The 17,311-nt window shown below is 32.4% G+C and overlaps 2 protein-coding genes across 5 annotated transcripts in view; one reads left to right on the plus strand and one right to left on the minus strand.

Moving 5' to 3' along the window:
• Positions 1-4,103: 4,103 nt before the first annotated feature.
• LOC134718165 (transmembrane protein 187-like) lies at positions 4,104-7,866 on the minus strand. 3 transcript variants are annotated; one of them, XM_063580674.1, is made up of 3 exons: positions 7,695-7,866; positions 6,441-6,581; positions 4,104-5,942 (listed from the first exon to the last, which is right to left on the minus strand). In XM_063580674.1, exons 2-3 carry the CDS (start codon positions 6,553-6,555, stop codon positions 5,119-5,121), a joined length of 939 nt encoding a protein of 312 aa, XP_063436744.1. In that variant the 5' UTR covers positions 6,556-6,581; positions 7,695-7,866; the 3' UTR covers positions 4,104-5,118. The 3 variants fall into 3 exon arrangements, with proteins under 3 accessions (XP_063436744.1, XP_063436736.1, XP_063436728.1); XM_063580666.1 differs by lacking the exon at positions 7,695-7,866 and adding an exon at positions 7,519-7,664; XM_063580658.1 differs by lacking the exon at positions 7,695-7,866 and adding an exon at positions 7,544-7,654.
• Positions 7,815-17,311, plus strand: part of LOC134718149 (host cell factor 1-like) — a 33,305-nt gene continuing 23,808 nt past the window's right edge. For both annotated transcript variants that reach the window (XM_063580642.1, XM_063580647.1), the window contains exons 1-5: positions 7,815-8,029; positions 14,424-14,645; positions 15,073-15,160; positions 15,869-16,077; positions 16,482-16,673. In XM_063580642.1, coding sequence (XP_063436712.1) covers positions 7,870-8,029; positions 14,424-14,645; positions 15,073-15,160; positions 15,869-16,077; positions 16,482-16,673 — 871 coding nt within the window. In that variant the 5' untranslated portion in view covers positions 7,815-7,869. The remainder of the gene's footprint in view (positions 8,030-14,423; positions 14,646-15,072; positions 15,161-15,868; positions 16,078-16,481; positions 16,674-17,311) is intronic.

The raw sequence follows: 17,311 nt of genomic DNA on the forward strand, positions 1-17,311 counted from the left end.
TCTTGATTTTCGGGCTTTTGGCCAAACTATAAAAGAACACAAATCCATGTTTGTCAATGAACTCCACGTTACTTAATTTCATAATACACAAAGAATCCCATGTAGGGCCAATCTTTCTCTAATCTTATTTAAGAATTGAATGCTTCTTTTTGTAAATTTATTGGGGTGTAAAAGCGTTGACCGAAGTACATTTTGTATGAAGCGCATTCTAAAAATGTACGCACGGTCAACGCTTTTACAACCCTATAAAGTTACAAAAAGAAGCATTCAATACTTATAATTACATTTTTTAGCTAGGATTATAAAAACACGATTTTCATGAAGTTAAATTTTTAAATTCACCTGTGCACTTTATTGTGGGACCTCGTGTCATCATGAATGAAATGTTATTGTCTCATGCAACTGCTTACGGAATAACATATGATGTGCAATTAGCCAATCAGAATAACGTATTATAATTAAACATACATCTAATGTAATTATATAGCATTAAATGTTTTAAGGATGTCATATTATCATAATTCAAAATAAAATTTGATTCTTTTATAGTTTATATCTGAGATACTGAAATTTCAGTGACAGTCATGAAGTAGCCAATATAAATAAGAAGATGTGGTATGTTTGCCAATGAGACAACTTTCCACAAGAGACAGACATGACTCATCATTAACAAATATAGGTCACCGTACGGTCTTCAACAATGAACAAAGCCCATACTGCATAGTCAGCTATAAAAGACTCCGAAATGACACTGTAAAACACTTTTCAAAGTTTTCCCTTGTTCATCATAGCTTTTAAGTTATGATATCATCCATGAAAAATGATCGAAGTGATATGAAAACTGTAGCCACTAATTTCTCGTCAAACGGTTTTTGACGAATACTAAATGTCTTTCCTACTTCGTTATGGCATACTAGGGTATGTTCTAGAATTAAATCACCGGGGGCAGAAATAGCACATATAACCACCTGCAACAAATGAATTTAAATAATATTTACTATATTTACTATTTACTTCAGAAATTATTTTTTGTTTACTGTCTTAATCAGAAATCTGATATAAGGTGACACATGCGTGTCGCCTGACAATTATTATCATGTATCATAATTTCCATCGCTCATTCACATATTTTGTGGCTTACCTAGTGTTTGGAAATTTCTGTAAATTAACAAAGTTCGTGTTTTCCCATTTCCAAATTTCTTGAAGCTTGTTCACCCTTCCAATTGTATGATATACTAGTATGTAGCTGTTTTCATAAGAACTATTAAATATATATGCATAAAAAGAAATGTCATAAGATGTTGGTACGTTTCGTAAATAATTCATCGCCATAATTTCATAATATGCTATCAGATTTACGTTTTTAGTGTCAATATTAATAAAACAGTTTCCAGTTACGATTATCTTTTTTATTTTTAGATACATAATTACGATTATCTTTTTTTCCGAGTTACGATTATCATCCCGAATTTTTCAACGGCTATTTTCACAGCGCTTAGACAATTCCAGTGCACCGTTACGATTCAAATATGATGAAATGGTATAGATAAACCTTACAGCTGAGTAACTATTGACAAATACATGCTACATTTAAGAAAAACGAGTGTAAAGATTTTACCTATATCTACCGTCGCCATATTGGGATAATCGTATTTGCAGTTACTATTATCTCTTTAATACCAGTGAATACAAGTTCAAGAGGGTTTAAATCAAAATGATAGTGGCGAGTCTCTGAATACGTAATGTCCATGGCGGTGTCGTCTACCCCATAAACAATATATAGCTAAATTAATATTGAATACTTGCTGTTAAAGTCGTTACCAAGTGCATTTAAAAAGTCCTTCACTAAAAAATATTTCAAGTTATATGGTGCAGGTTTCGAACCAGGCTTCAATACAGACAAATGAATGTGATATACTACATTGCCTGTGACTACAAAACGTTTTGGAGGCAAATCAGCGACTAACTCTTTCTCAACCCATTGTTCACATATTTTCCCCTTCATCTGTATGGTAATCTCGCTCATCTGTACACATACCCTAAAAACTAAATCGCATTATGCCATACTTTAAAAAAAAAAAATCCTTCTTACAATGGAGGCGAAAGATACCAAAGGCATATAACATACTCATATTAAATGGAAAACAAACTGACAATTGATATTCACAATGCCACGGAAAAAAAAAACGAGATAAAAAACGACGACAACACAAAACAGTTCACAAAACTCAACATAGAAAACTAAAGACTTTAGCAACACTAAACCCCGCCAAAAAAAAACCAAACACGTGGTGATCTGCACTTACGTAGAGGTATTTTTTTCTATTTCTAAACTCATCGGGACTGTTCCATTGGTGAGATGAGGTAATTCATGTCACAAATAAAAAAGTGTGTACCCTGTTTCATGTTGTTTTTTCTTCCTAAAATTTTGATACGTTGATTAATAGTATTTTCCCTTGTAAGAGTTTATACCTTTTCTTTTTATATAACTTGTTATTTCATTTACATAATAGATCAAAAGGAAGAAAAGCTTAACCTGTTGATATGAAAACATTCAAAACATGGTTTCCGCCACTCTTATATGGGTGGCTGTACATCGAAGAAAATTGCATACCGCGACTTAAAAAACGTGATTTGTTCCATCTTAAAAGAGAGGATACTGACAAACTTGAGAAAGTGAAAGACATTCCAAAACGGCATTTGAGCGTTCCTGGTGAAGTTAAATCATAAAATTGTTTCCGATCATAAAATTTATAGTGTTGTTTTCATTTTTGACACCAGCACTGTGTCGATTCTGCTTTTAATGGACCATCAGCTCATTTCTCAGATGATTTAAAACAAACCAATCTTAATTTGAGCATTTATAAATTTTGAAATTATTAAAAAAATAAGGTTCCAAAATCCTCATGCCAAGTTGGTCGTAGATGTATTTGGAGACCATTTTGAAATATAGGTCTTTTTGTTGATGAAGCTCTTCCACCTTTTCGGTTCCTATACATCGTTGGCTTAAAAATATTCGGCGTTGAGCTTTGCTTGTGAAGGTAAATTCAGAAAAGCAACATAACAAAGATGGAAACATGCATCACATGCTTGTATGAAAACTAAATAATATTTAATAATTATTGGCAATTATTTTGGAATAAAGGTATCACAAAACTTAACATTAATCACTGAATCATAACATTGAGACCAAAGACAGTTGTGTTGCCTTCCGCTGAATAGGAACTGGTTACTCTTCTTTCTATTTGTAGTATCAGTAGTGACAACGTTTGATGGCAGTGCGTGTGTCATCTATAGTTTCAAGAGATAGGATTTTGCAAAAATTCTCAGCTGAAAACAGATGACAGACATATGAATTGGGAAAAGCTCTTTCTGTCCTTTGGGGCAGGTGAGCTTCCAACATCTAAAGCTTAAGAATATCTTGTTGTTTGTTGATGTGTTGCATATTTATGGGCATTATGTTTTCTGGTATGTTCGTCTGTTCGTCCGTCTCAGGTTACAGTTTTTGGTTGAGGTAGTTTTTGATGAAGTTGAAGTCCAATCAACTTAAGACTTAGTACACATGTTCCCTATGAAATGATCTTTCTAATTTAAATGCCAAATTAGATATTTTCTCCTACTATCACGGTCCACTGAACATTGAAAATGATAGTGCTGATTGGGCATCTGTGTACTGGGGACACATTCTTGTTTGTTCATATTTTGGTGTTGTTTTTTTACATAAATTAGGCAGTAAGATTTCTTGTTTGAGTTGTTTTACATTTGTCATTTCGGGTCTTTTATAGCTAACTATACAGTATATGGACTATGTTGAAGGTCGTACAGTGATCTTAAGTTCTGTGCCATTTGGTTTCTTGTGGGGAGTTGTCTCATAGGCAATCAGGCAGCATTTTCTTTTCTTTTATTTTTACAATACAAAATTTCAGGATAAAGACATACTCTGGCTCATTATTTCAGCAATAACGACTACCTAAACCAACATTAAAGACAGTTGTCTCATTTGTAATCATACCACATCTTCTTTTTTATATTAAATAAACATATATGAAGATATATATTATCAGGACAGAACTTTTGAGGCTAAAGTATGCAATGAAATCACCTTAATTATTTTTCTTGTTTTATTATTTTAGTTTCATTGTTACAGAACAAATTTATAGATGCTAAAAAATTGAAGTAACAATTTTGCATCCTATAAAATCAAATCACCTGTCACATATCACATCAAATATTCAACATACAGTAACATAAATTATATATAATGTATTTGTCCCTCCATTCCAATTTATGGAAATTCAATATAGTTGTCTGACATTAAAGTAACAGGATCAAAAATTTTATTCTTTCTATTAACTAATGTCTTGCCTTTTTTAACCTTTTATAATTGAAATGATCCAAGTCTATATCATGATTTAATTATTTATGTATCAATAACACTTAACACTATCAACAGTTCATGAATATGAGGTCAAGATCATATGACCATGCAATTTAAAATGTACATCTTACAATAATCCAATACTTAAAAAATAAATGGTCTGAAAATGTTAGAAGTGATGATATTTTCATTGAACTTGAAGTGTATGGTAATACATTCACATGTCAAAGGAGGTCACATTAAGATGTGTGCTGGACACGATAATGTTTTGTATTCAAATTTTATAAAGACAAAAATTGATATTTTGGACAATGTCTCCACGTCTATCTGAGGATCCAAAAAGTGTTTTTGACTGATCCAAAATGTGTTTTTGACTCCATAATTACAAATCAAGTTCAAAGGGACATAACTGATAGAAAGCAAATTTGCCTACAACATATTTCAAACAGAAATTGTATAGGTGATAGATCAGTTTCAACTTTGGATTACTCAAAGCTTCCAATTTTAAAAAGGAACATAAACACATATGTATCAAAAAGGATCAGAACTAGTATGGTCACCAATATCATTTGTTCTTGAAACAATATTTAATGTATAAATATGAGTGGTTTAAAAGATAACATATTACATTTATTTCCAACATAATTCTAACTGTATGGAAACTTGTTCACAAGGCAAGGAAGGAAAAACCAAGATGTTATTCATAACAAAGCAAATTTAAAATAAATGTTGAAGTTGATTCACATACTTTTCTTGCTTTCAATGTTATGCTTATAAAATGTCAAAGCAAAAAAGTACATGTTTACATAATGAATCTGATAAATGTCTGCAATCTTTGACAAAAAATGTCCTGAAATTTTAGTAAATATAGGATGCACTTTTGGTAAATCTAAATCAATTAGTTTCAATCCAACAAAACCAGCACAACATATGATAGACATTACAAAGGGATATTTACAATCACTAGATGGAAATTTTTGATAGGCTAATAGAGCTCCAATTATTGCTATAATTATATGAACTCCAAGTGCAATCGCAAATCCTACATCTGTATATAATGTCAAAGTATAGCTACCAACTGAAAATATCATACATTGAATTATGAAAATCAAGTTCCAACCAGATGTTAGAAAGTGTCCCCACACAAACACCCACATAAAGAGTGGGTATGTATACCATTGATCTAAAACAGCAAATTGTGGTAGCTGAGTCAAAATTCTTAAAAGTTGTATCGGGCCATAACAACCTGCCATAAAATTGAATATATAGGATATATATGCATCAATTAGTGTGATCCTGTTTGCTTGGAAGGCTGCTGATGTATAAGCACACCAATATGCTGCCATTATAACATATCCAAAATTAATGGCCGAATTAAGTGGCATCTTCATCCACTTTGGTAACAGAGCTTTCATTCCTAGACCTGGTCTCTCGGCATAATGTTCAATCCCATTCTCTGTGAAGACTGAATCAAACAGACCCATGTAGACTAGGTAAAAAATGGAGCAGGATGGTAAAATTACACTTACAAATGCTCTGAACATTACTTTGTACATGGCAACACCTGAAAATATACAAATAAAACATATTAGTTGAGTAAATATTGTCAAATAACATTGACTTTAAGAGTGATTATCTTTTAAACAGAAATTTGCAACAGGCAATTGTCTCAAGATCCCCCCTATCCTATATACCTTTATAAAATCATGTTATATTAAATTATAAAGGAATTTTTTCCAGAGACAAGTGCCTGTGAAACTTTCCTATTGTTGAGGGTCATATGCTTATGTTTCAGTGCCTGTGGTGGATTCAGAAAGTTGGGGCCCGATCGCTTCACGCTTCAATGAATCCCTATATAAGCAAACAAATTTGTCTGTGTCTGAATGGCTTTTGGGTTTATTGTGTTGTTGCATTGCAGTCTTTTTAACGCATAATGCTTCTGCAGGGTAATGAAGAATATGACTTACATAGGCACTTAACAGGTTTTATGGTCACCATTATCACTTCAATTTGTCGGATTTTCCAAAACGAAATACAATTTCCTTAAAATTTAATTTCTTACTGTCAATATCAGCATCAGTTTGATCTGTGGCTTTTTGTTTTCCTAAAGAATCTTCACTATTCTCAGGTTTTAGTCTTTTCTTTGTCATGTTTGTCGTGGTTATGTTTTCTGCCATTATTTTCTTGAATGTAAATATTTCCTCTAAAATAAAAAATTCTAAGTTTTATAAATAATAAAATTCCAATCAACTAAATTGGTTTTAACACAATAAAGCCAGTTTCAAGTTAGGCTACTGTATTTAATCCAATTATTACTGTCAACATTATATAAATCTGTTTATAAATTAAAGCATGCCTTAACCCCTTCTTAGATCAAACTGCTTTCCACTCAGCAGTCATCACAATATCAAAGACCCTTGACTATGTACTACATGTATTTTGCATAGTCAATGCTGCATACAACAATTTTTCAAGAAAATTAGCATAATAAAACCTGTAAAATCTTTTTTTAAGTTTTTCACTGAATATCAATTGCACATCTAAGAGATTTCGTGAAATATGATATTCTTTTAAGGGACCATTTTCCCACACGCATGTGTTCTATCAAAATTCAAACCCAAACATAAAACAAGAACTGTTCTGTCATAGTTTATCCGTTTATAAATGTAAAAAAGAATGTTTAATTTTAGTAAATATATGGAAGAATTGGGATCAAAAACTGTGCTTTAAAGCGGTGGACATTTAAAATATCATTTTCTTATACATTTTCTGTGAAAATACTGTCTTCAAACAGCATAGACATTTTAGATAATTCATGTTCAGTTACATCATGTGCATTGTATATCATTATGATCATACATTATATTATCAACCACACAGTGATATATTTTTGGCAATTCCCAATATTTCATGTCCAGCTTTCAATGCCCACTTTGAAACCTAGTAATGTCCTGTGATGGATCTTAGTAACTTAATGTTTGATCAGTTTAGCTGGTTTAATTTGTTCATAATTTCATCTCATGATCTTGTCCTCTCCACCATACCCTTATTTATATTAAAATATCAGTCTTAATAAACCTGTGATTGTTCAGATAGATCAAATTCTTAATTTATCAACAAATAATTAAAAACAAAATGACTATAAGCGGGGAAAACTCTTGATACCCTTGTGTAATTGTTTACAACAGAATCCAATGGTGCTTGTTTGAACCACACAAGACACACAATAGTTCAAAGGTGTTTTCCTGATCTATTTTTAGAAAAGCTGCATTCCCGACTAGGAACCAGTTACAAAATAACAATTAAAATAAACTACCCGAATAATATTAAAATATGTAATTAAAAAAATGTATGCAGATAAATGAACTTAAATTGTACTAATATTAAAAACCCATTCTTTTTTTAAGAATCACGTTTTAATTTTGTCATGTGATATTCAAATTTTGTTTGGACATACGGGATCGGCAGATGCATTGTGGGTTAATTTAAAAATGGCGGCACCCATATTGAAATGGAAAAGGCTAACAAATGCATCGGGACCATGCCCAAGACCTCGACATGGACACCGTGCTGTTGCAATCAAAGATTTAATGGTCATTTTTGGTGGTGGAAATGAAGGGATCGTCGATGAGCTGCATGTGTACAACACCGGTATGTTTTGTTTACAGCTCTTCGGAATACAAAATGGCAGCCATCATTGTTTACTGTCAAACTACAAGAATTTTCATTCCCTCATACGAGAGATTCTGTCAATAAAACAATAAAAATGCATTTGCTCCTAGTAAATGGGTTTTGATATATGTATTTATTTTTATGTTTGAAGCATCAAATTGGTTATGCTCATTCAATGGGGGAACTTTTTTGCGGCAAAAACAAAGATGGCGGCACCCTGCATCTTTGCTGTGTTTAATATTTCATTGATATTGAAAGATTTGAATGCTTGGTATTCTTTTGATGAATTGCAAAAATCGAAAGCAACTTTATTTTTGTCATTGATAATGTAGCTATGTTATTTTCAAGTCCAATTTAGAGATTGGAGAAAGGTTTTTCAACTGAACGCAGAGTTGAATAAATCAAAATGGCGGATTGTTTTCCTAAATTTATCGGACCGCCGAGAAGACGTCATTAATTAAAATTAAAAAAAATCAAGATTTTGATAATTATTACCAATCTCCTTTTTCAAAAGTGTTGGTATTGTTTACTTATTATAACAGATTAAATGTGTAGTAGTTTAATTTTTTTTTATACCGGAAATGACCTCATAACTTGGGGATCACAACAGGTTTAAATGGGGTTCCACTGGGAAAATTAAATTATTAAAATTTCACTTCATGCAGTAAAGAAATAATTATTTTAACTTAAAAATATGAAATGTCTGAGTTTACATTTTTGTTAAAATGTAGCTAAGAGTCTTTAGTCTTTTGTCCTGTTCACCCTTTTAAGCTAATAAAAAGATCTGATTGCAGTATGTAAAATGAAAAGGGGGGATGGGGGGGGGGGCTTTTTCAGGACGTTGAGTTCCTGTGTTTTCAACCTTAGGATTTCAGGATTGATCATTTCGGGATCCAGGAATTCTTTTATCAAATTTGGGGATGTCTTCATTTCAAATTCTTTAAATTTGGTACTCCTGATTTCATATTTTAAAGTCATATGAAACGAGTGACTGGTGAAAAATAATATTTGTCCAATTCTTGAACCAATGCATGTATACATCATAAACTAAGTCTTCTGTGCATGATTTTATCATTATTTTCGCAAATATATGATATAATCGTCAATTGTTTCTCTCTCTATTTGTTATGATTTAACAAATATGGCTGCTCATTAAATAACGTGTTTTGAAGCCGAGTTTTACCGATTGTCACCTTATAGTAAACAAATCACTAAAAAGCATTGGTGTTGAGCACGTGTTTAATATGTATTATCAGATATTTGTTTATTTCAATGACAGATCCATGCATATTGTGGTCACCAGATTTTTACGAGGAGGGTTACGCTCGGGTCACTATGCATACGGAAAATATGTCTGTGAATTGCCTGCTGGAAGCACCGTTTACGTGACATGAAACCAAACAGGAAACCAATCTTTATTTTCTTTATTTTGCACAATATAATTCAAAAGGCATAAATAAACACCATTACTAGTGTTACTTGCTTCATGTTAATATTTAAAATCTATTTTCAATGTTATATTAAAGTTTTTTTTAAACCTGACAGGAAACCATAAGAAACCGAAAGCATTTTTTTAGTTTTATTTTATTGCAAAATCTGCTTAAAATAATCTGAACAGTATACTTTTTCTTAAAATCCATCTTAAATGTAACAGTATTATAAAACTCCTAAATATGTGCTTGTTTTGAAAACAATTAGTACAATTTATTCAGAATTTTCCATATTTTCTCCATTGATACAGGATACCATTATCGTTGTATCTTGATGTTTCAGTGATAGGGAAGGACGTGCGCCCTGCGCCTATAGCGCCTATTCACCAGAAATGGCGCATAGAGTGACAAATGTAAGCGCCCACGTGGCGCACAATATTTTTCACATCGTTTCGAAACGTTTAGAATATGGTCAAATAGATTTCCGATCGTGTTCCGTGCCGCCATGTGTGTGTACACAACTGTATAATGTTCCTCCAAACATAAGAGCACCTATATATTTTTAGGACGTCTCAGGTGTTTTCCTATATGGTAATAGAACCATGCGATTTAACGTCTCGGGTGTTTTCCTACGGTAAAAATAGAACCATGCGGTTTAACTGATAACCCAAAAAACGTAATTAACCATCATTCATGATATAATTTTTTATAAACAACTTTACATTTGTGAAATGGCTATTACAGACGAGATTTAACTTTAATAATAATCTTTTAATTTAGTTAAGCTTGCTAGTATTACGATTGAAAACCCCTGAAGCCTTTTTATGAATATAGTTTTTGTCTCCATAAAAGGCGCTTAACTGTCCTTGTCATTTTTTGGTCTTTGGCTCGTTTTGACATTTTGTAAACATGACTTCAGCGAATTATTGTTTTGTTCTATCAATTAATGGTACTCTCTACTGTTATTCTTGTCATCTTGATGAAGTAATAATAATAATACAAGAAGTGCAGAGGACGTTCCTGAAATGTCCTCTAATACGGAACGTCTGGAATGAGTATGGTATCGACGAAGACCCAAATTTAATGTTAAAAAATCATGAACATGAACAAGCCAAGGCAACAGTAACAGTTTAAACATTGTAAATAAAGGTTTATCTTTAATATTGTCCGTTTTGGAAGAAGTTATTGTATATTCAATGTTCATTGAAATTACAGAATCACAGGAACAATATCCATGATATTATTTAAAATCATGAAGGTAAACTTGTACCAACACCTCCTTTCCAAAACATGAGAAAATAATGATTCTTTTTATTTTTTTTACAGAAGTCAATTCGAATGGCCCACTCATTTGACAACATGGCCCATTATTTTTTAAAATGGCCCATTGAATTTATTTTTGAGGGGCCCTGGGCCCATAGTGAAAAAAAACTTCCAGATCACTGTGTTTAAGCAAAAAAAATGTATTTATATTTGGTTTTGATATTCCAGTTATATACAATTTATTCCAAATCATTGGCAATGTAACATTCTTTAAATCCAGTAAAGAAAAAAACTTTTAACTTGGAATTAAAATCTTTAAAATAGGCACAATGTGATACTTGTGACCTGTACACCATCTACATGGTTTCCACATTTTAACCTACTTTAGTGGGCTAAAATCAATAAAGTACTTCCTTTCAAGTCATGCATGGTAAAAGTTTACTTCTCCTTTGACAAGTTTATTGCGTTTCTGATAAGTGTTTGCAGAACATGAATAAAAAATATTAATTAAAAACTGTGACAGGATTCCAACTTTGTACATTCTAAGTGTAACGGTATATTAACATGTATTTGTTATTAAATTATATTTATTCACCTAAAATATCCAGTAATATTTACTGCTGAAGTTAAATCAATCCAACGAGCATTGGTACAATGATAAGAGTCGTAATTTCGATTGATTTTTCCAAGGACTCTTCACGTCATTATCGGGAAACGAAGTGTGTTCTAACGTCTGTCAAATATGAAATCAATTTTGTCAAGTCATTGGGCATTTATTTTCACACAGGATCGTATGTAACATTATGCACATAGGAAAAATAACAGACCACCGGCGCAATCTCTTTGACAATTGTATTTTTCTCTTTTAAACAAGACGAAACAAGTCTACAGATTATGTTTGCTAACATCCCATTGGAAACAAAAACAATGTTTAGACCTAGTATTTCGTACATCCGGCCGTAATGGCGTTATCACATGTTAGTCACGTGTTTCACGTATGACTGGAAATGGTTAGAACTTAAGGACAAAAACAATTTTAATAAATAACTGGACTTCTGTTTCGTGTGAAATGTAACGCATAACCACAACGTAATTTTCTTACTTAATTATTACGAAGATCAAAACAAGAATGTAAATCATCTCGGATTTACCTGTTTGAACATCTCGCGAGAGTTCATATTTGCATATTGTTTTTAAGAATTCTATTACAACAAAGCAGATTACATCATCTAAAAATTGCGTTACGAAATCGGACACAAAAATCACGCCATTGTTCTTACATCTGCTACATAAATACTTATAGTTCTCGGCATTTTCTTCTCACTATTCTTATTGGTCGATGTTCTTTGTTATTTGAAAGCAAAAGTTACGAATTTGCCGGTGAAGATGATCTATAAATCAGTCAGCGTTATGCTCTTCGGAAGCAATAAGTAACGCGAGAAACGACACATAAATACGGTTGTAGAATCTTTGAAATTCATATATTTTAATTTTTTTTCTAGGGAAGAGTAGCATACACTTGTATGTTGATAAAAATAATGGAATCTTTAGATGTAGTTGCAACTTTTCTTACAGTAATTCACATTTTATCACTTTTCTATAGTTATAGGAAACAGAGCCCAATAGCAAATTATGGTCCATATACACATTTTGTAAATTGTAAATAAACTTGAAATTGTTATGTTGTGGCCAAACCTGTTCTTGGGGTGAACACTAAATTTTCAAAAAAATCTGCAGGCCTGCAAGGCGACTTAATTTGCTTAAAATTGGTATGGACGAATTCTGTTACATGTAATGCAGGGCAAGCGCATGCTGATTTGTCACACACATGTGTTTTAATGGCATATTTGTCCAATTTCTGTATTGTACCTTCGATATTCGTTCACTTAGATACATGAAATTAACTGAAACTCGAAAATCAATACATTTTATAAAAAATCAACATGCGCTTGCCCTGCATTACATGTAATAGTATTCGTCCATACCAATTTTAAGCAAATTAAGAGCAATGTCAATGATTTAATTTATTGAAACAAATTAATGCTCTTATTTGATTCAGATGATTTTGGGTCATGATATTTATAAAAGGAAGAGCTTTTCCCTCGCCATAGTTTTTGTCGAGCCTTTGACTTTTGTCGAAAAAGCGAGACTAAGCGATCCTACATTCCGTCGGCGGCGGCCACAAATATTCACTCTGTGGTCAAAGTTTTTGAAATTTTAATAACTTTCTTAAACTAAACTGGATTTCTACCAAACTTGGACAGAAGCTTGTTTATGATCATAAGATAGTATCCAGAAGTAAATTTTTAAAAGTGAAATTCCATTTTTTCCGTATTTTACTTATAAATGGATTTTGTTTTTCTGTGGGGAAACATTACATTCACTCTGCGGTTAAAGTTTTAAAAATTTTTAATAACTTTCTTAAACTATCCTGGGTTTGCACCAAACTTGGACAGAAGCTTATTTATGATCATAAGATAGTATCTAAAAGTAAATTTTGTAAAAAGATAACTCCATTTTTTCTGTATTTTACTTTTAAATGGACTTAGATTTTCTTCCAGTTAACGAGGAATATTTTTATTGATTTTTTTCCTCATTTTTGTTGAGCCTGCGATTTACAGTAAAAGTAGGCGAGACACTTAGTTCCGAGGAACCCTTACAAATTTTTAAGTGAAAAAAATACATGTATGTAAAGAGCATAGATGCCAACCATTACGATTTTTGCGTAGTTTTTCCGATTTTGCAATAAAAACTACGCTATTACGGTCAAAGTCGAATAGTTACGGATTACCAATAATCGCCGTTCAATTTTGTAAAACACGGATTTTTATCATTACTTTCCCGTCCTGGTCCGGTATTTAGAAAACGCCAATGTAATGCTTCCGGTTTCTCGGGAGTTATCAACCTATTGTTGAGTAACTAACTGACTTCCGAAGAGGCAAACTTGCATTTATGAAGTAGCTTTCTACCTTTCCCTACTTCTCCTTGACAAAACGAAAATGCACGAGTCGAGAACATCTGAACAATAAATGAATGGAATACATACTACAGACAACATGTTAAACTACAAATTTCGTGCACATCACTTTGCAACCACCTGGCAGTAATTTTTATTGGTAAATGCACGTTTATGAATGATTACTGAAAACTTTTCAAAAATACGGAAAATTTGATAGTTTGTTACTGATTGTGTCAAAAGGGGGTTGGCATCTATGAAAGAGCAAAAGATAGTCAACATAGGATGTCAGGCAACTCCTTATTACACTTTAATTATTAGCCTGTTTCATTTTGTGTTTACAGTAAATATGATGGCCAACATGACATTTTAGCCTGTCAGTTGCTACAAAAATAGGTTTAATCTTATGGTTTTAGAGATGGGTTATTGTTGATTATGCACAAAGATCAAGGTGACCTCAGTGACCAAGGATTTTTATGGACTCTAAGACTGTAGTTATTTATTATGACAGTAATACTGTATGGAATTATGCACATATATATATATACCATGAATACCAGTATGGATACCAGCACAGTGCTCTCCCCTGTATAGCATATATAGCTATGTGTCTGTTCAAATTTGGGCTCCACAAATTTTTACTAATTCTAGGTTAAATTCTTTTTATTGGAAGTTAGCACACTCAGTTAAAAAAAAAAGTATGTTTAATTATGATGAATTTCAGCAACCAACCAGTGGTTTGTCCCAGCTGTTAGGGGAGATATCCCACCAGGATGTGCAGCCTATGGCTTTGTTTGTGATGGAACAAGAATTTTGGTGTTCGGTGGAATGGTCGAGTATGGAAAATATTCTAATGAGCTCTATGAATTGCAAGCTAGTCGATGGGAATGGAAAAGATTAAAACCTAGACCTCCAAAGAATGGGGTTCCACCATGCCCAAGGCTAGGTAAGCAATGTTGATTTGCAACATTTAATCTAATAAAATAAAATGTAATTGATTTCTATGATAGTACAATGTCTTTATGTGTTTTCAGTTACCAATTCAATAGTTTATAAATATTTGTTTTGTTTATGAGTATCAGTAGACGGCAATTTCCAGTCTAATTTAACTGCTTTGGGTTAAACATAATTATGCTTGAAATGAATAAGATTTCTTTATAGCAGGTCAAAACACAATTGACATCACACAGCTTGATATGGGGTTCAATAAAGAGTTGTACAAGCGGAAACAGACACATTGAAGGCTGATAATTGATCGCTTTATGTTAAAACTGTTGGTTTCTTATTAATTTCAGATCTACATACACAATCACACCAAAAATATGTACAGTTCTGTATCACTTATCACATTCTTTTTACTTTTGTTTAAACAGGACATAGTTTTACCTTACTAGGAAACAAAGCTTATTTGTTTGGTGGTTTGGCAAATGATAGTGAAGATCCTAAGAACAACATCCCAAGGTAAAACATAAGTTTTTGATTCAATATTTTTTATTTAAACAAATATATGTTTCTAAATCTCACAATCGATTTGTAAACTAAAAACAATTATACACACATGAATTGACTTGCGTGTCAATAAGAATCTTATCTTATGTGTCTAATTGAAAGTTACATCATTTTCATATGACACACATTTAATCAAAGTTAAAAGAATATTTTAAAGAGGATAAGATATTGATTTGTTAAAAAATATGTGGATGTCTATATATTGAATACTCAAAAATGATGTGGCAGTTAATATATTGAGTACTTAATATTTACATGGTAAATCTATGGTAAATAAGTGTTTGTGCAAGTAACTTCAAGCAGTCTTCACAATGAACTATTAAATCTACAGGCCCTGAGTTCAATTTTTGAAAATTTTTAGTTAGATTCTGTTGGCCTGTAGATATGATTTTTACAGGCTCGAGAGCAATTTTACAAGCCTGGGCTGCCACTCAGCGTAAAGACTGCTTCAAGCTCTCAATTATATCAGTCAAGCATGTTTGTATCTTCTGGATACTGAAACAAAATGTCTACATGTATAGTAAGGAAAGTTAATCTGAAGTGTATTGCTATTATTTAGTACTTAAAGCTCCTGTATGAAAACATATGTTAATAGACTGACATTTTGAATAGCATGGTGTTAAAACAATAAGGAGATGTATGTTTATTTTCTTATTTCAGATATTTAAATGACTTGTATACACTTGAAATGAAGCAGAACTCAAGTACCATGTCCTGGGACATCCCACCAATAGTTGGTCAGCCTCCACCTCCCAGAGAATCTCATTCCTGTTGTGGATACACAGAAAAAGATGGGCGTCGCCCACGATTATTGATATATGGTGGCATGAGTGGATGTCGCCTTGGAGATTTGTGGCAGTTAGATATAGGTAAACAAAGTCATAACATTATAGAATATGTAAAAGAGGGATATCAGATATGTGGAGTATAACATCTGTGAGACATCTACCACACAATAACACTGTACCAATAAGAGATATCTAGAGATAACATGATGCATGGATTTTTTTGATTTTTTTTGTTTCTTGACATGCCAGAGTTGTCTGACTTTAACTGTTGCAATAAAAGATTGTTCACATATTCCACACTAAACTTTGGTATTCTTTGATCATATAAAATAACATCAAAGTTGAAGAGTTGATACATAAAAAGGATAACTGCTACTTCCATAGAAACAGTTGTTTAAAGTTTTAGATATTTAAGCAAGAACAAATCTTTCTGCCTAGCATGAACAATCAGACATTTCTATGATTTGGATTATTTTATTGACCAGATTCTATGACATGGACGAAACCAGTTATACAGGGAATCCCACCATTACCCAGGAGCCTTCATTCATCAACAGTTATCAGCAATCGTATGTTTATATTTGGAGGATGGGTTCCACTTGTAATGGATGATGTCAAAGTTGCCACTCATGAAAAAGAATGGAAATGCACAAATACATTAGCATCATTGAATTTAGGTGAGTATTACACACACACACTTTTATTTATCCCATCAGTATTAGAAAACATATTATTAAGCCTGTCCCAGTAACAGAAATAAAATTAAAAATGGAAATGGGGAATGTGTCAAAGAGACAACAACCCGACCAAAGAAAAAAACAACAGCAGAAGGTCACCAACAGGTCTTCAATGTAGCGAGAAGTTCCTGCACCAGAGGCGTCCTTTAGCTGGCCCCTAAACAAATATATACTAGTTCAGTGATAATGAACGCCATACTAATTTCCAAATTGTACACAAGAAACCAAAATTAAAATAATACAAGACTAACAACGGCCAGAGGCTCCTGACTTGGGACCGGCGCAAAAATATGGCGGGGTTAAACATGTTTGTGAAATCTCAACCCTCCCCCTATACCTTTAGCCTATGAAGAAAAGTAAACGCATAACATTACGCAAAAAAGCATGGATGCATTTTTCATATCCAACGTCTACAATTGATAATTGGTCAACAGGAAATTGTAATAAATTTCTTTATGATACATGTAGCTAAATAGTTTAATGTTATGGGGTTACATAAAGTGAAACTATCTTAATTATTGTATGTTTCATTAGTAATATTAAAGGTGTCAGTGAAACTGGATATTATGCTGCCACTT

The sequence above is a fragment of the Mytilus trossulus genome, chromosome 1 (assembly GCF_036588685.1).
Source record: "Mytilus trossulus isolate FHL-02 chromosome 1, PNRI_Mtr1.1.1.hap1, whole genome shotgun sequence".
In the NCBI taxonomy this organism is placed as follows: Eukaryota; Metazoa; Mollusca; class Bivalvia; order Mytilida; family Mytilidae; genus Mytilus; species Mytilus trossulus.